The sequence below is a fragment of the Amphiprion ocellaris genome, chromosome 9 (assembly GCF_022539595.1).
Source record: "Amphiprion ocellaris isolate individual 3 ecotype Okinawa chromosome 9, ASM2253959v1, whole genome shotgun sequence".
NCBI lineage: Eukaryota > Metazoa > Chordata > Actinopteri > Pomacentridae > Amphiprion > Amphiprion ocellaris.
Window position 1 is genome coordinate 15,396,274 of NC_072774.1, and position 15,199 is coordinate 15,411,472.

The 15,199-nt window shown below is 40.0% G+C and overlaps 1 protein-coding gene across 1 annotated transcript in view; it reads right to left on the minus strand.

The window, feature by feature from the left end:
* agmo (alkylglycerol monooxygenase) overlaps window positions 1-15,199 on the minus strand; it is a 61,407-nt gene that overhangs the window by 31,137 nt on the left and 15,071 nt on the right. Inside the window, exon 4 of the mRNA XM_023299745.3 lies at window positions 1,366-1,469. Within this exon, the coding sequence (XP_023155513.2) occupies window positions 1,366-1,469 (104 nt within the window). The remainder of the gene's footprint in view (window positions 1-1,365; window positions 1,470-15,199) is intronic.

The following is a 15,199-nucleotide window of genomic DNA, read 5'->3' on the forward strand; positions in this document are numbered from 1 at the left end:
ATGATTTCATTCTAAGCAAAGCCAGCAGATTTCTTTGTCTTTATTGGTATACTGTGTTATTTACCAGCTTCAACACTCCAACACAATCCACAATTCACAAGCCAAGCTATTGACAGGTGGAACATTTCTAGTTGAAGGAAGAATGTTTTCTAAATGTAACTTTAATATTCCAAATTAGTGTGATTACCAGTAACTGACTCCTGTACGTGTGCATGTGTTGACTTTCCAATATCTTGCTGTAATGAATGTGGGTTACAAGGCTGTTACTCAACATGCTACCTGTCAATTTTACAAAAGCAATAATTTTGCAAAAGACAACAGAAAATATAAAACAAATTCTATAAATGTGCTCACATCGGTGAAAACATTGTAGTATTGTGCTAGAATTATATAAATATGATTGTGATAGAGTTGAGAGAGTTGGAGCCATGACAATACTTCAAATATGAATGATGCTGCAACAGAGCTAAAAATTCAGAATCATGAATGCTTTCCTTACATCTTCAACCGAGTAACACATAAAATCTACACAGTCCTGAAGGGTTCATCCTGAAGAGTTATCCTATTAATCATTTCTTTGAAATTTCACCATAACTAGTGTATAAATTCTTGAGTTATGGACAAAGACATGTTTTGTGATCATAGAGATCTTTGACCAACAAAGTTCAGTCAGTTCATCTTTGACTCCTTGGAGCAGGGACATAAAAGTGCACCTTTAAGGTGTGTGAGTACACTGTGACATTTGAAACAAACACAGTTTTTATGACAGTGAATTTTACCTTAGCTGCTTCTGTGCTGTGTGCACGAACGCAACAGCTACCAGCTCAAAGCTTTCCTCTCCTTTTTTTCTTTGATTGCTTCAAACATTTGAGATTTTGTAAACATCGATATCAGGCTTTATGGTAGACAATTAGACCCAAAATTTGAGTTACAGCCCTTGTTTCCAGGTGAGGCCAAGAAGTACCCTTGTATATTACCTCTTTAATTATTAAATCTATAATAAAACAGCTATCCGTTGTAGCTGATAGCAATCATGTACACAGCGCATTTGTTGGAGACATTTATTGCCAGCAGGTTTGATGTTCTAGTGAGTAATTACAGTAGCAGGACTGTATACTAGCAACTGACAAAGTAAACTACAGTGATCAAGAAAATGAAGGAACATGTCACAGTGCAACTGTGCGGCTCACTGATGTATTTTTAATAGTTTTGGGACAACAATGGAGCTCTGCGGCACAGAGAAATAAAAAATATCACTTTCAGTCACTAATCATTCTCATTCATTAATCCATCCATACATCATTGTCTATACATTGCTTAATCTTTACTAGGGTATTTATATATATATATATTATTATATCTTACCCATGACGTGAACTGCTGCGTGAGGGACTGTCGGAGAGCTGTCGTGAGGTTGTAGTACTCAGAACTGTGGTGAACCTGGTGAGCAGCCCAAAGGACGGCCACCTCTGGAAAAAAAAAATCACACACACAGATTTAACATAACATTAGTTTGTCACTTCATTCACTTTCTCCTGATTCTTAAAGAGCTAACAGCATTCATGTAACTTTCTACACAAGATTCATGCACACACACCTCGAACCCTCCCACCACGACAAGTGATTTACCCAACAATCAACCTTCCCCAGATGAGTAACTTGACACTTTCATCCCCAAAAGGAGTCCTTTCAATCGTGCTCCTGGCCAGCCGTGATGAAAACTCGAGGCATGAGACTCGCTGGCCATTAAGGGGGGGTGGGGTTTCAGGCTATTATGACTACGGGGGTATTGGGCTGCAGCTGGGTAGCCTCCAGCCTGATGTCCCAGTGCTCCAGTTTACATTCCTCTGCTGTGTTGTGATACTTGCTACATTAATATCTGTGTTACACTTCATTTTAACATCCAAAGGGAACATGCTTGTTAAATTTCACTGGATCTCCAGACCGTTTCCGGACCACCCCGTCTGGTCTGTGCTTTTTGGCACCTCCCGTCCACTTTGGCTTCTGCTGCCGTACAAGAGAGAACAGTAACCTTCAAATATTGCAGAACCACAAAGCCTTATATGCATTATACTATGTATAGCAATGTATTCATTATAATAAAGTCAACTTAAGTTATTACATTAGGTTTAAGTTTTATATGGCAGCCTTGATGTGTAATGGGATTTGTGATTAAGGGTTAGATTGTCGAACTGTTAAACTTGAGTTAAATAAGATATTTAAGATGAGTGAATGTGGTTTTATTTTGGGTGGCTGAAAAGCTAAAATGTCAAGGTTAAAATCACACAACTAACACACAGGAATGTGTGTGTTTTTACAGACATATACAACCTTATTTTTAGCTCAAAGAATTTTAGTTTACTACCTTAAAGAAATAGTTGGAAAAATGTAGGAAGTGTAGAGGTCACCATTGATGTGAGAGCTCTACCATTTTGAACCCTTAGTTTGGAATTCGGTTGCTATCTTGGTCTTTCGAAACCACACATGACCAGTGAGAGGTGGATCTCACTGGAAGTCAAGGACACTATGTACGCCACATACCTGGCTTTATTGTCTATTTTACTCTAAATGGGACCATAATTTAGAATATTAACCTCATGCAGTATTGACAAAGACTTGAAACCTCTCTCTGAGATTATAAAGTCATTAAGAAAATGTTTCAAGGAAATAAATCAAATGAGGCAAAGCTACGTTCTCATAATTTTCTATGCAACCTGACTTCTTTTTCATTCAGAGTAGTCACCCCCTGCTCGTTATTAGAAAGAGTGCAAGTTTATTGCACTTCCACATTGGCTTCATTTTTCAGATCTGCATGCTACATCCATCTGTTATATATAGTCTGGTAACAGTGCTCAACTGCCTAACATGTATCCCAAAAGACACATATAAAGCATAATACATTTGCCTAATGTGGAATTACTGCCTTCTATTCAAAGATAAGCATGCAAAAGTTAAATCTCAAACTCTTCCTTTCTCTCTGTTTAATAAACTTGTGAATTGTATGGAGGCCGGCAGTCGTAAAGCCCAATGGGTCGAGGCTCCGCTGCAGCTGAACAAACACACCGCTGAGAACTGAAGGTGAGTGCTGTGAGAGCGAAGGAGCACCACGATCTGTCTGAACACATTTCTAATCAGTTAAAACTGAGGTGGAATTCCTCAAGTGTTTGGGAAACCCCGAGTGAAAACTACTGCTCCTGAGCAATACTCCACACCTCACTCATTTAACAGGGTTATTGCTGGATTTCAGCAGGTGTGAGAGAATAAATGTCACAGAGAATGTTTTTGGAAGTGTCACATACAGTGTTAAATGGTGTATTTTGGATTGAGTCAAAATGGAAGCAACAAGGTTGGATTTTATTTCAAACTTTATTAGCCCTCTCAACGCAACTGACAGAAGTCTGCAGACAAGGTTCGAGTGTGAGAGGGGAGTAAGGGGGGAGGCTGGCTGCATCTACAGCAGTCAAGAACAAAAATTATGATGCTTCTTCCGCTCTGAGCCGTGGGGGATTCAAAGATGAACTGTCCAGCTAAGAGACATATTCAGGGGATAATCCAGCCTTTGTTTAATTCCAGCAGCCTGAGGTTTTTGCTTTTTTTCTGCTCACTGGAGTCATGCTTGGCAGGGTCCAGGACTAAGGGCGGCTAAGATTGATGCTTGTTGTCATTGATAGGAAGTTGGAACTGCTAGGCTTCAGTGCAAGCCCATGTCCTCATCTCTGGACTCGGCGGGACGCTGCATAGTTTGGCAGGGCCTATTCAGGAGGGAAGCCCTGTTAATGGTGAGAACCAATGCCACAGAGCCCACATTCCCAGCAAGAGCAGAGAAATGCTGAGGACGGCACTTCCATCTGGCCTCCAGTGAGCCTTAAATCATGACTTCTCAGGAATAACAAGGATGAGTGCACACTAATCAGGTGAGGGGACATTTATGGCACTTTATATCACATCTACAGACAACACTTGTTTGTGATCGCCTGTCAGATGTCCACTAAACTCAGAATAGCTCAAATAGTGGTGACCAACCCCCCACAGTTAGGAGATTTTGTGACCCTGTTAAGCTAGTTTGCTGACTGAATTTGGGTCTACTGAAGATCAATACAAAGCTAAGTAGGGACGGGTATTGTTAAGATTTCAACGGTACTACTATTTTTATTGATACTGCTAATCGATCTGGTACTTTAACAGTATTGTTATCTGTACTTTTGATTGTTTTTGCTCGTTTTGTTTTGTAAAGATAAAAAACAAAACAAATTAAGAACAGAATAAACATTGCTCTATTTTCTCATACATACTGTACAGTATGCATGAGACAGTAATGTGTTGATGGGAATGATCAGAGACCTATGGACACTGTCAAAGATTTTACTCACAAATAAAATGTTATGCAATGCATTTCATTTAACTGTCCAGCATTATATTGGAATGTAAAGCTCTACGGTATTTTCATCGTGTCATTCTAGTAGTTTAGTGAAGAAAACAGTGAAAGCACTTCTTCTGCCACTAATGACAACATTCAGCTAGATATTTGATAGTAGATGTTTCTGCTCTGACATGCAAACAACTTGTTTCTCTTGTGGCAACGAACATTTTCTATATAAGCTGTAGTGAAGTTTAATTACACTATTGAATGTTTGTCACCTGTTTGTGCTGCTTTGCCCGTCACACACTAGGTATTCTTTCTGTTGGAGCCTGTAGCTCCGACAGATCTGGAAAGCAAAAGTGCAAAATCAAAATCAGAGTCAGAAAAATTTTATCCCTGAGGGGCAATTAGGTAAATTAGGTGTCATAGACACATACACATCAGACATAAGTCTTCCAGTGACGAGAAAAATGTGCAACACAATGTTCTTCTTACTTTCTAAAGTACTGTTAGCAAAACGTTAATGACGGATCTTATCGATCCTCCAATATTAAAAAATTTTACCCCGGTGCTTGTTTAATACCGGAGCTAGATACCCATCCCTACCTTTGATGAAACATTACTACCTTGTTGGGAGTGGTCTCTTCCAGGATGGAAATGTACAGGCCATGGGTCACCTAATAGTTTGATAGGGATGAAAATGATGCAATTCATATGCTGTGGCCTTCACAGCGACCAGATCTCAACCCAGTTGAGCACCTATGGGAGATTTAGATTAGTGGGTAAGACAGCACTCTTGACTACCATCATCAAAACTCTAAGGATTCTAAGACTGCGTTCAATCCCTCCAACTGAGTTCCAAAGACTGGAAGAATCACTGCCACAACAAAAAACTGCTCCAACTTACTTCTTGTTTTGTTAGGAATTTGGAGAAATGATACACTATTAGTAAGATCTTTGCAACAAGCCAAAACTCCCCAGGGTTGTTCACAGCATTGAAAAGTGGCATTTGGACTAGACTCTCAACAAAGATTTGACAGTCATGCTTGTGGTCATTTGAGAATGTGCTTTGGTAATGCGGTGCTTTGAGCTAAATGCTAATGTCAGCATGCTAATAGGCTCACAATGAGCCTATGGTGTGTGATTTGTAGGCCAGAGCATCTCTGTAACACCACAATGCTTCATTCATAAAGGCACTTGGTGACACATTTGACCTTTTTCAAAAAACTGCAAGTCTTGCAAATTGGATGTTGCACTTGGCCAGATTGCAATTGCAAATATATTTCAGTTCATTTTTTAGGACAACTGTGCACCATAGAACAAATTCTATCCAAACAACCATACCATTTAATTGGGCTGGTAGCAAAAATCTAAGAGATATCTGACGACTTAAACACATAATGAAACCATCTGCATAGCTGGAAACGAAAACAGGTAAATAAGAAAGCAATTTTGTTCTGTCACAAGAAACACAAACTCTGGCTGTACAATTCTGATCATTTCCAACATCGATTAATATGTTAATCATTTTCTCAATAAAGCAATAAATAAATAATTAAATGTATGATATTCAATTTACCAGAAGTGAATTTAATAGAAACAGTGGCAGGACAAGGACAAGGAGTACAATTAACTCAACCGAGACTTTGTGGACTGGTGCCTGCGGAACTGCCTCCAGATCAATGTGGTGAAAACCAAGGAACTGGTGGTGGACTTTAGCAGGAACAGACAAACTTCTCCTTCACCAGTGAACGTCCAAGGAACAGACATTGAGATTGTAGACTCTACAAGTACCTGGGTGTTCAATTAAACGATAAACTGGACTGGACTGTTAACACCAACGCACTCTACAAGAAAGGTCAGAACAGACTCCACCTGCTCAGAAAACTGAGGTCCGTCGGGGTGCAAGGAGCGCTTCTGAAGACCTATGATTCTGTGGTGGCATCAGCCATCCTGTATGGAGTGGTCTGCTGGAGCAGCAGCATCACAGCTGCAGACAGGAAGAGACTCAACAAACTGGTTAAGAAAGCCAGCTCTGTCCTGGGCTGAACCTTGATCCTGTGGAGGTGGTGGGAGACAGGAGGATGATGACAAAGCTGTTGTCTATCATGGAGGACACCTGCCATCCCCTGCAGGAAACAGTAACATCACTGGGCAGCTCCTTCAGTGACAGACTGCTTCACCCACGGTGTCTAAAGGAGAGATACTGCAGGTCCTTCCTTCCTGCTGCAGTCAGACTTTACAATCAACCTGCTCACAGTACTTCACTTCACCCACGAACTAACTGCAATAACAATGTAAATAAGGACACTATCTGCAATTTCACTGAATTTTTTTCTGTATATATTTATATTCATATTTCTTCTATAAGGAGGAAGTAACTGTTTATATATGTGCACTGTGTGCTGCTCTTATTCTTTTCACTGTTTCTGCTGCAGTAACACTGAAAATTTCCCCGCTGTGGGATCAATAAAGTTTTAATTTAGCGATCCATCTATCTAAAATCATCATGTTTAAGAAACTGGAGCATTGATTAACCAATTACTATAATTGTTTGGTATATAAATTGACTAATTAGTCAACACACCAGTTCTTATGTGGCCCTTTTCAGATATTTTGATATCTTCTTGTTATTTCTGTCCTTCAGCAAAATCAAACAATACGCAATATACAATAAACCTTACTCTCCTGGCTTTCTGTGAACAACAACAAAAGAGGTCTGTTAGCAGGGTGAAGTAATGTCTTAGTTTTTAAGCTGAATTGTTAAATTATATAATGAGACATAATCAAGGCCTATAAGTACTAATCAGTCATGTAACATGACTGGGTTAGACTTTGACATAGACTGTTTACATCCTGCTGCACCCTGTCAGGAGCAGTGCTTACATAACTAGTCATATAAACGCAAGAACCAAAGTTCTATTGAGCTCCATAAATTTTGCTTCTGCAGAGTCTGCAATAAGCACCAATGACTGCCAATCTGTACCTTGAATAATGCTGCTATAAAAATAACATATGACTACACAAAAGAAAAATAATCAGCATAGGAAGAGATCCAAATTGACAATCTTTACCCACTCAAACCTTATAAAATGCCTTTACAGTTGTATCAATCAGCTGCTTAAATCATCACCCTCAGCGACAAACTCCTGGCGTTAACAAGTGAAACCCTTCATCTGCAGCCCTATGAGTGGTGGGCTTGCCTGTCAATCACAGGAGTAATGGGCTGTGAACAGGCCTCCAGTGTTTGGATTGGAGGGCTCTTGGATAGAGTGCCAACCCAAACAGCGTGAGCAGGACTCGGTGGGATGGTCGGCCAACTCCCCTCCACCGCTGCCATACTTCATGCTGTCCACACAGCTCACTCACACACTCTAAGCTAAACACACTAACCCTGGTCAGGCCCACTTGCAGCTCTCACAAACAGGGAGTAAAAACTATGCATAGAAAGTGACAGGTGAAGTAAAATGACTTTTCTGTTTCATTCTATTGCATTAACACATCAACGTGCTGAAATCCAAAAAACCTCTTGGTTCTCTATTTACTGCTCTCTGCGGCAAACTGAGTTCCATACAATTGTTAAATATTTTACATATGATGTAGGGATTGTGGAAAATTTTAATTGTCAACATTAAAAAATAATCATATGAAAAGACATAAAGTAAAATGCTACATACATTTTTAGTTGTATTTCTTTTTAATGCATGTATTTACTGTGAGAAACTGAATCGTTTTTCATTGTGGCATGAATTTTCCTGCCACAGTAAAATTTAAATACAACACAGAGAGCAAAGTGTAGCATTAAACTGATGCCCAGTAGAGGGCAGTTTATACATGCCAACACTTAGAACATTAGTTTTCACAAAAAGGTGCAGGGAAGCCCTCTCTTTTCTGAAAAGGAGACACACAGTACACCAGACTTTGCTATGACACGGTCAATGCATACTTAAAACACATCTACAGTCATGGAAAAAATTATTAGACCATCCTTGTTTTCTTCAGTTTCTTGTTCATTTTAATGCCTGGTACAACTAAAGGTACATTTATTTGGACAAATATAATGATCTCAACAAAAAAAGCTCATAAGAGTTTGAGCTGATATCTAGACATTTTCCATGGTTTTCTTGATAATAACCAAAATCACTAAAGTTCTTACATCAATAGCTATGGCATTGTACTGCCAAAAACAGAGCTTTAAGGCATTCCATGTTTTCTTTTCTGTCTGTTTTAGTCACATGATCCACACAGGAGTTAGTACTTTATTGCATAATCACTGTTTTTGATGACTGCAGCCATGCGTCTTGGCATGTTCTCCACCAGCTTCTGACATTGTTCTGCTGTCACAGCAGACATTTCTGTTGCACAAATTCTAACAAATTTGCTTTGTTTTTGGGCTTGTTTTTCTCCATTTTGTGTTTGATGATTTTCCACAGGGTTTCAATTGGATTTAGATCTGGTGATTGAGGAGGCCAAGGCATGGTTGGAATGTTCTGGTTCTCCATTCAGGCTTTAACTGACCTTGCTGTGTGGCAAGGGGCATTGTCTTGTTGGAAAATCCAGTCATTGGAGGCAGGAAAGTCTTTTCCAGCTGATGGAAGAAGACTGTTTTCAAGAGTAGCCCTGTACATGACCTGGTTCATTCACCCTTCACACAACTGCACTTGCCCTGTTCCACCCACACTGAAACAACCCCAGATGGTCACTGATCCACCCCCATGTTTTACTGTAGGGGCAAGACAGTCTGGTTTGTAGGTTTCTCCAGGCTTCCTCCTAACCAGTAATTTGGCTGGAGTGAACATCAACTAAAAATTGGCTTCATCGTCTTTCTACATCATGAGATGACTCATCCATTCCTGTGTCAGGAATCGTCGTCAGACCTCCAGGGACCTTAAAAATGAGTGGGCATTGTGGAGAAATGTGACTTGTTAGGTAAGGACAGTTGGAAACCGACTTCTTGAAGCTGGTATGAAGTCACACAGGGCATGGAAGAAGACCTTCCTCAACGAAAGGCAGAGAAAAGCACGCCTTTAGTGGTAAAAGGCATTAAAATGAACAAGAAATTGAAGAAAACAAGGATGGTCTCATAATTTTTTTCCATGGCTCTATGTTCCCATGTTTGTTTTCATTTAGACAGTTCAAATCCTCCATAAGAAGACCAACTAGGCAGAGATCATGATAATAAAAATGACTGTTGCAGTCATAAAGTAATGTATTTTACCACTCCAGCAGAGACGACTGCAGTTAAGAAAATGAAAGAATGTAAGAAAATATAACAGCAATGAGTATGAGCAGCCTTAGCGGAGTAGACAAAGACAGAAACTACAGAAACTAGCTAAAAATTCCAAATAACTCAAAAATCACAGAAGGAAAATTGAGGAGAAAAGCTATTAAAACAAACTGCAATTCAAAAGCATGAAATGAATGAGCATGTAGAATCAAAAACATACTCAAATACATACTTGCAGTTTTAAAATTAAACCAAAACATCACACCTGAAACTTTCACAATAATCGAGCATTGTCCTATTACATGTCGTCACAGATACACTGATTACATCACCAGATAAGTCACCAGTTAACTATACTGATGAGAAGAATGAATAAACCCCGGTTGTGGAAAAAAAAAAGTTTTACTCTGAAATATCTCCCTATCCTCATATTTATCCTTCATATTCACACTTCATCCCTCCAGTCGGCGGAAGTTCATCCTCAGGTGAGTCTGCATTCAAAATCACTTCCTCCGTCAGCAGTGCTGACAGAGGGAAGTCTGTCCCTGCAGCGAGCGGAGCACACGAGGGCAGCAGACAGCCAGACTGTGGCCTCCGCTGAGCCCAGTGACCCTCTCAAAGATCATAACACGCTCTTCTTTTCTACACTTTGTTTAAAGGCTGCACATACAGGCCCTGAGGATATTATCTCTTTGTGGTATTTTGGTTCAATCAGACCATTTTCTCCCTCTCTTAGCAGACATTCCCCCTCTCTCTTTTTCAACACAAATGCAGCAGGCACAGAGTATGAGCACAGAGACCTATAGATCACTGTTGATGTTATCTTTACCTCCCATGAGGCCTTTGACTTGCTCTCTTCTACGTCTATGAGCGAGACCCCCACATCCTGACCAAACCATACCAGCAGAACCAGCAAACCAAGCAGGGGCCCGGATTCTTTTGTCGGCCCCGCAACCTGCACTGGGCCAGGAACTTGCCGTCAGCGTGAAGATTTATGGAGACCTGGCCGCCCAGGGGCATTTTAAACCCCCCCGCCCCACCACACCTCCTCCACCCTGCCCCACAGCCAGGAGGAGCTCCTCTTAAAACAATAACATCCACACTGACGGCGTCTCCTTGGGGACGGAGGACAGTGGAGGAGTGCTGAGCACATCTGTTTGTCTTAACTGCTGCTGTCTGCAGGGTTGAATGCGAGGGAGGGATGAGGACACCCCAGCAAACACTTACAGAGGATGTAATAAGGTGCCAGCAAAGCAAAAATACTTTAAAGAGGCTGCTCATTCCAGGCAGCAGAGGGTCCGTCCACATGTTGAATACATAAACTTCACGGCCCACATTTCTGTCAATACACCTTTTTTATGCTTGGAGGCCTTTGGGTTACCTAGATCTATATACACCATTCTTACAAACCTCTGCCTCAGCAACTTTTTGTGTGCTTTTACATTGCCTGAACATGAGCTAAACAAAAACAAAAATCTGACAAAGTGAATGAAATAACAGTTATGTGAAAAGAGCAGCAATGACGTAGCTGACACCAAGTCTGCATCCTATTATAGACCAATTCTGACCTTCCTAAAGACAGAAAAACACAAAGAATAAATGACTGAAATGCTTAATTACTCATTTCAGGAACCACCAGTCACCAGAAGTATCAGCTAAATAACTTTCCCTCCCTTATTACATTGCATAATCTCAGACTGCACCCTGATGAGTTGAATCATCAGCCGACTGAGATTCTTCAAGTCAAGCATTTTTTTCCAGTCACTGCGCAATACAATAAAAGGAAAAAAAGGGATAACATTTCAATGAGGAATTATAAATAAAGGAAATAATAAATCTGTTTTTATATTCTAGCAGAGCAAAGAAAAAGCCTCGTGACAACATGCACTTGTGGTTAACTGATGAGAAAAGCAGAAAGCTGAGGTGGAGTGGTTGGTAAACTAGGCTAGTTATAACTGTGTCTCAGAGGGAGCCCAAATTATGGCAACATTTTGAACTATTGGTGCACAACCCTTACAATGTAAAATCCAAATTCTGTATGCAAGACTTCACATATCATGCAACAACACTGGACTGGGAGAGCTGCATAGCAGGCAACGATGGGAATATACACTACCAGTCAAAAGTTTGGACACACCTTCTCATTCAATGGTTTTTATTTGATTATTTTATACATTCATTCAGTATTAATCTACAATGTAGAAAATATTACACATAAATAAAAAGCATTGATAGAGAAGGTGTGTCCAAACTTTTGACTGGTAGTTTATATATAATTTTTTAAATTCTTTTTAAAGTTCAAGTGAAAATAAAAATAGTCTGTAACAGCAAAATGGTAGCCACCGTCAAATCTTACGTCATATGCAGCCTCTTTTGATTTTCTCAAAAATCAGTTCCGATGACTCTGTTGCATATAATCATGTTAATGTGATTGAAATCACAACTACAACTCAACTGATTATATGAGTGCATGATAATCAATAGGAAGGAGTACTCGAATCTTCAAATCGGATTCGACAGGAAAAGTTCTGAGTTTTTTTCCATTGGAAATTACCCAGAAGTGCATCAAAAGAAGCTCTACTTTAAAAGGATTATACAGTATATTAGCATGCTGCATGTTTTGATATATAATTAACACTTGGATCCCGGAGTCTAAAAAAGCATTTGCCAAGTTTGCAGTTACATTCAGTAAAACTCGAGAAGCTGTCTGTAATGGCTGTGGCCCTGCTCAGTGAAGGGATCATGTGACATGACTGAAAGAGATGGGTGACTTTTTAGTGGAAACTTTTGAGTACTTGCCATGACTTTGTCATTGAACCCTGGTTATCCGCAAAAAGGGAATACCTCAACATCCGCCTACCTTCCAGGAATCCACATCATTACTTTTTACTGTGATATTGTATAAAATGTCATCCAATTTAAAAAATGCCATTGCGTTGATACAGCTAATCCTTTCATGATGTAGAAAAACACTTCTGACTTTCTATTTTAATTGCAACACAGTTAACATGCAATAGAAGCAATTAATGGGTGGATCAAAGTACAAGCAGACATCTGGAAGGTGAGGTCCCAAATGCAGGCTCTCAGGCAGGTGAAGTTTAGGAGAGTAAATTTAGTCAGGATCACAGGAAAGGAAGGAAGAATCAGGCTTCACAGGAGATAATCTTAAGAGGTCATCAATCAGCAGGACAAAACAGGAAGGGATTCCCTACAGCTGAGACGGATTACAGTAGAAAAAAAAATGGAGGAGCAAATTCTGTGAGTTCATTTTTTTCCACCACAGGAGTGCAAACACTATCGAACGAAAATATTGATTTACAAAAAAGTTTACACTGTGTGAAATATATTTGATGGCAATTTTATTCTGTCTGCATCAGATTGTCAAATGATAATACTGAGGCACAGCAGATGGTTTAATGAATGTCTGATAAACTGCAGAGCTACAACGTAAACAGGTTCTGTCTACAGTGGTAGCTACATTTTGAAATGCATCCAAAGAGTTGAGGCTGCAGTCGATATTCAGATTTATTCAATTCATTTGCATTTATGCTGAATACACTTTTAGCTGGAACATTATGCCAACTCGGGCTGCACAGTGACTCGGCAGTTAGCACTGTCACCTCACAGCTCGAAGATTGCCGGTTCGCGTCCCGGCTTTCCCGGGATCTTTCTGCGTGGAGTTTGCATGTTCTCCCTGTTCATGTGTGGGTTTTCTCCAGGTACTCCAGTTTCCACCCGCAGTCCAAAAACATGCTGAGGTTAATTGGTGATTCTAAATTCTCCCTAGGTGAGAATGTGAGTGTGATTGTTTGTCTCTACATGTAGCCCTGTGATAGACTGGCGACCTGTCCAGGGTGTCCCCTGCCTTTGCCCTAAGTCAGCTGGGACTGGCTCCAGCTCCCCACAACCCCATTGAGGATTAAGCGGTGTACAGATAATAAATAGATGGATTATGCAAACTTACCAGTATATTCTGCATCTAGTATAAGCGCAGGCTGCCAGCAAAACAGCTGATGACTAATTTAGGTGAAGCCACCTACCTGAATGTGTGTGTGTGTGCTCTGTTAAAGAGGCTGTGTCCTGCAGAGTGGAGCCATCTTCAGGGTTTGACTATTAGCTATTAGCAACATAACTGAAGACAAAATTCATTAAGAACTGCATAAATGGCATAGACAGGGCACATCTTCATTAGACAGGCAACTTCAGAAAACACCAGTTGCACCAAGTTGACACTGACATTTGTGGGCTTAACAAATGAACAAATTCATGAATAATCTATATTTACATTGCTCTTTTTATAGCAGATGAAAATTAGACGTTACGTAGATTCACATAATCGAGTGATAGCTATTTTTGACATGGTTTATTAAATAAAAAAAAAACATAAAAATAATCTCTTTTTTTGCTTCATTGGAGTGGCATGCACTGATAAATTTTACAGTAAGTAATTAAATAAAAAATTATTAATAAGGTCTCATGATTCTTGATTAAAATTAGGCCATTAGTACTTACATGTACAAGAAACCCAACTCTCCTTGACGGTCATTCAAAACATTTTTACTATCAGGTTGGCAAACTCATTATAATGCAGCAATTAAGATCAGCACATATGCAGCAGTGGTATTAGAAGGTGCCACAGACCACCAGAATTTGGGCTTTTGAAGCAGATTTTTTTCCGCCCAGCGAGCTACTTCCCATCCTTGTGGAAAGCCCTGTATTCTGCATCATTATATTCTGATTTTTTGTTTGTACATGTTGGTCATAGCAGCAGTTAAATTGTGGGATTTTGGTCTTAAACATCTGACATAACGTGTCTCCTAGTACGATGTAAAACCACCGTTTCTGATTAGTGACTCAAGATTTTGCCCCTTTTTTTCTTATGACCATTGATTTTCATCTCGGAATGCACTAGTGGGTGTAACAAAAACAAAGCTCCAACCAAAGGAAGCCAAATCTAAATTTTTAACAATTCCAGCGTTTTGCCTTTCCAATCAGATAAAACAGCCTTTCTCTCAAAATACATCACTTTGCGGAGGTAATGATACCATTTCATGAGGTCTTTAAGTGATGCTCTGATGTTTCAGAGCTATAAGTGAAACACGGAGCAGCAGCCGTCAGTGTGGTCAGACAACTGCAGCGTAACTCCATTACCTCACATATAATCAGAGTACAGACAGCTGACTGCCTGATTAATGGCTTCATCCTAGCTGGCACGGCTGGATATAGATGCTGCCCGAGAGCAGAGCTGCTATTAGTGGCCCTTGCGATATGAGGTTAGAATAAACAGAATCAACGTGCCTGTCAACAACATGGCCGCATCCGAACCAAGCCGACCTCCTGCTCACCCAAAACCGTGCAGTTCCAGGCGGGTTCAGAATAGAAAGGTTTTGAGCATATATAGTCTGACTGTTATTGAAAGACGACAGTAGGGAGAAGGAACAGAAAAAAGTGGGATAAATTGGAATTTGTTTTATATTCTTGTCAGTCATCAGGTTATTGACCCAATCTGTTTATAAAATGTGGCTTCGATGGCTGTTAATACATAAACCAGTGGTTAAATGTTTAGCAAGGGTCATATTTGAGAGAGCAGGGGAGCTACGCTTTCTGGTAAA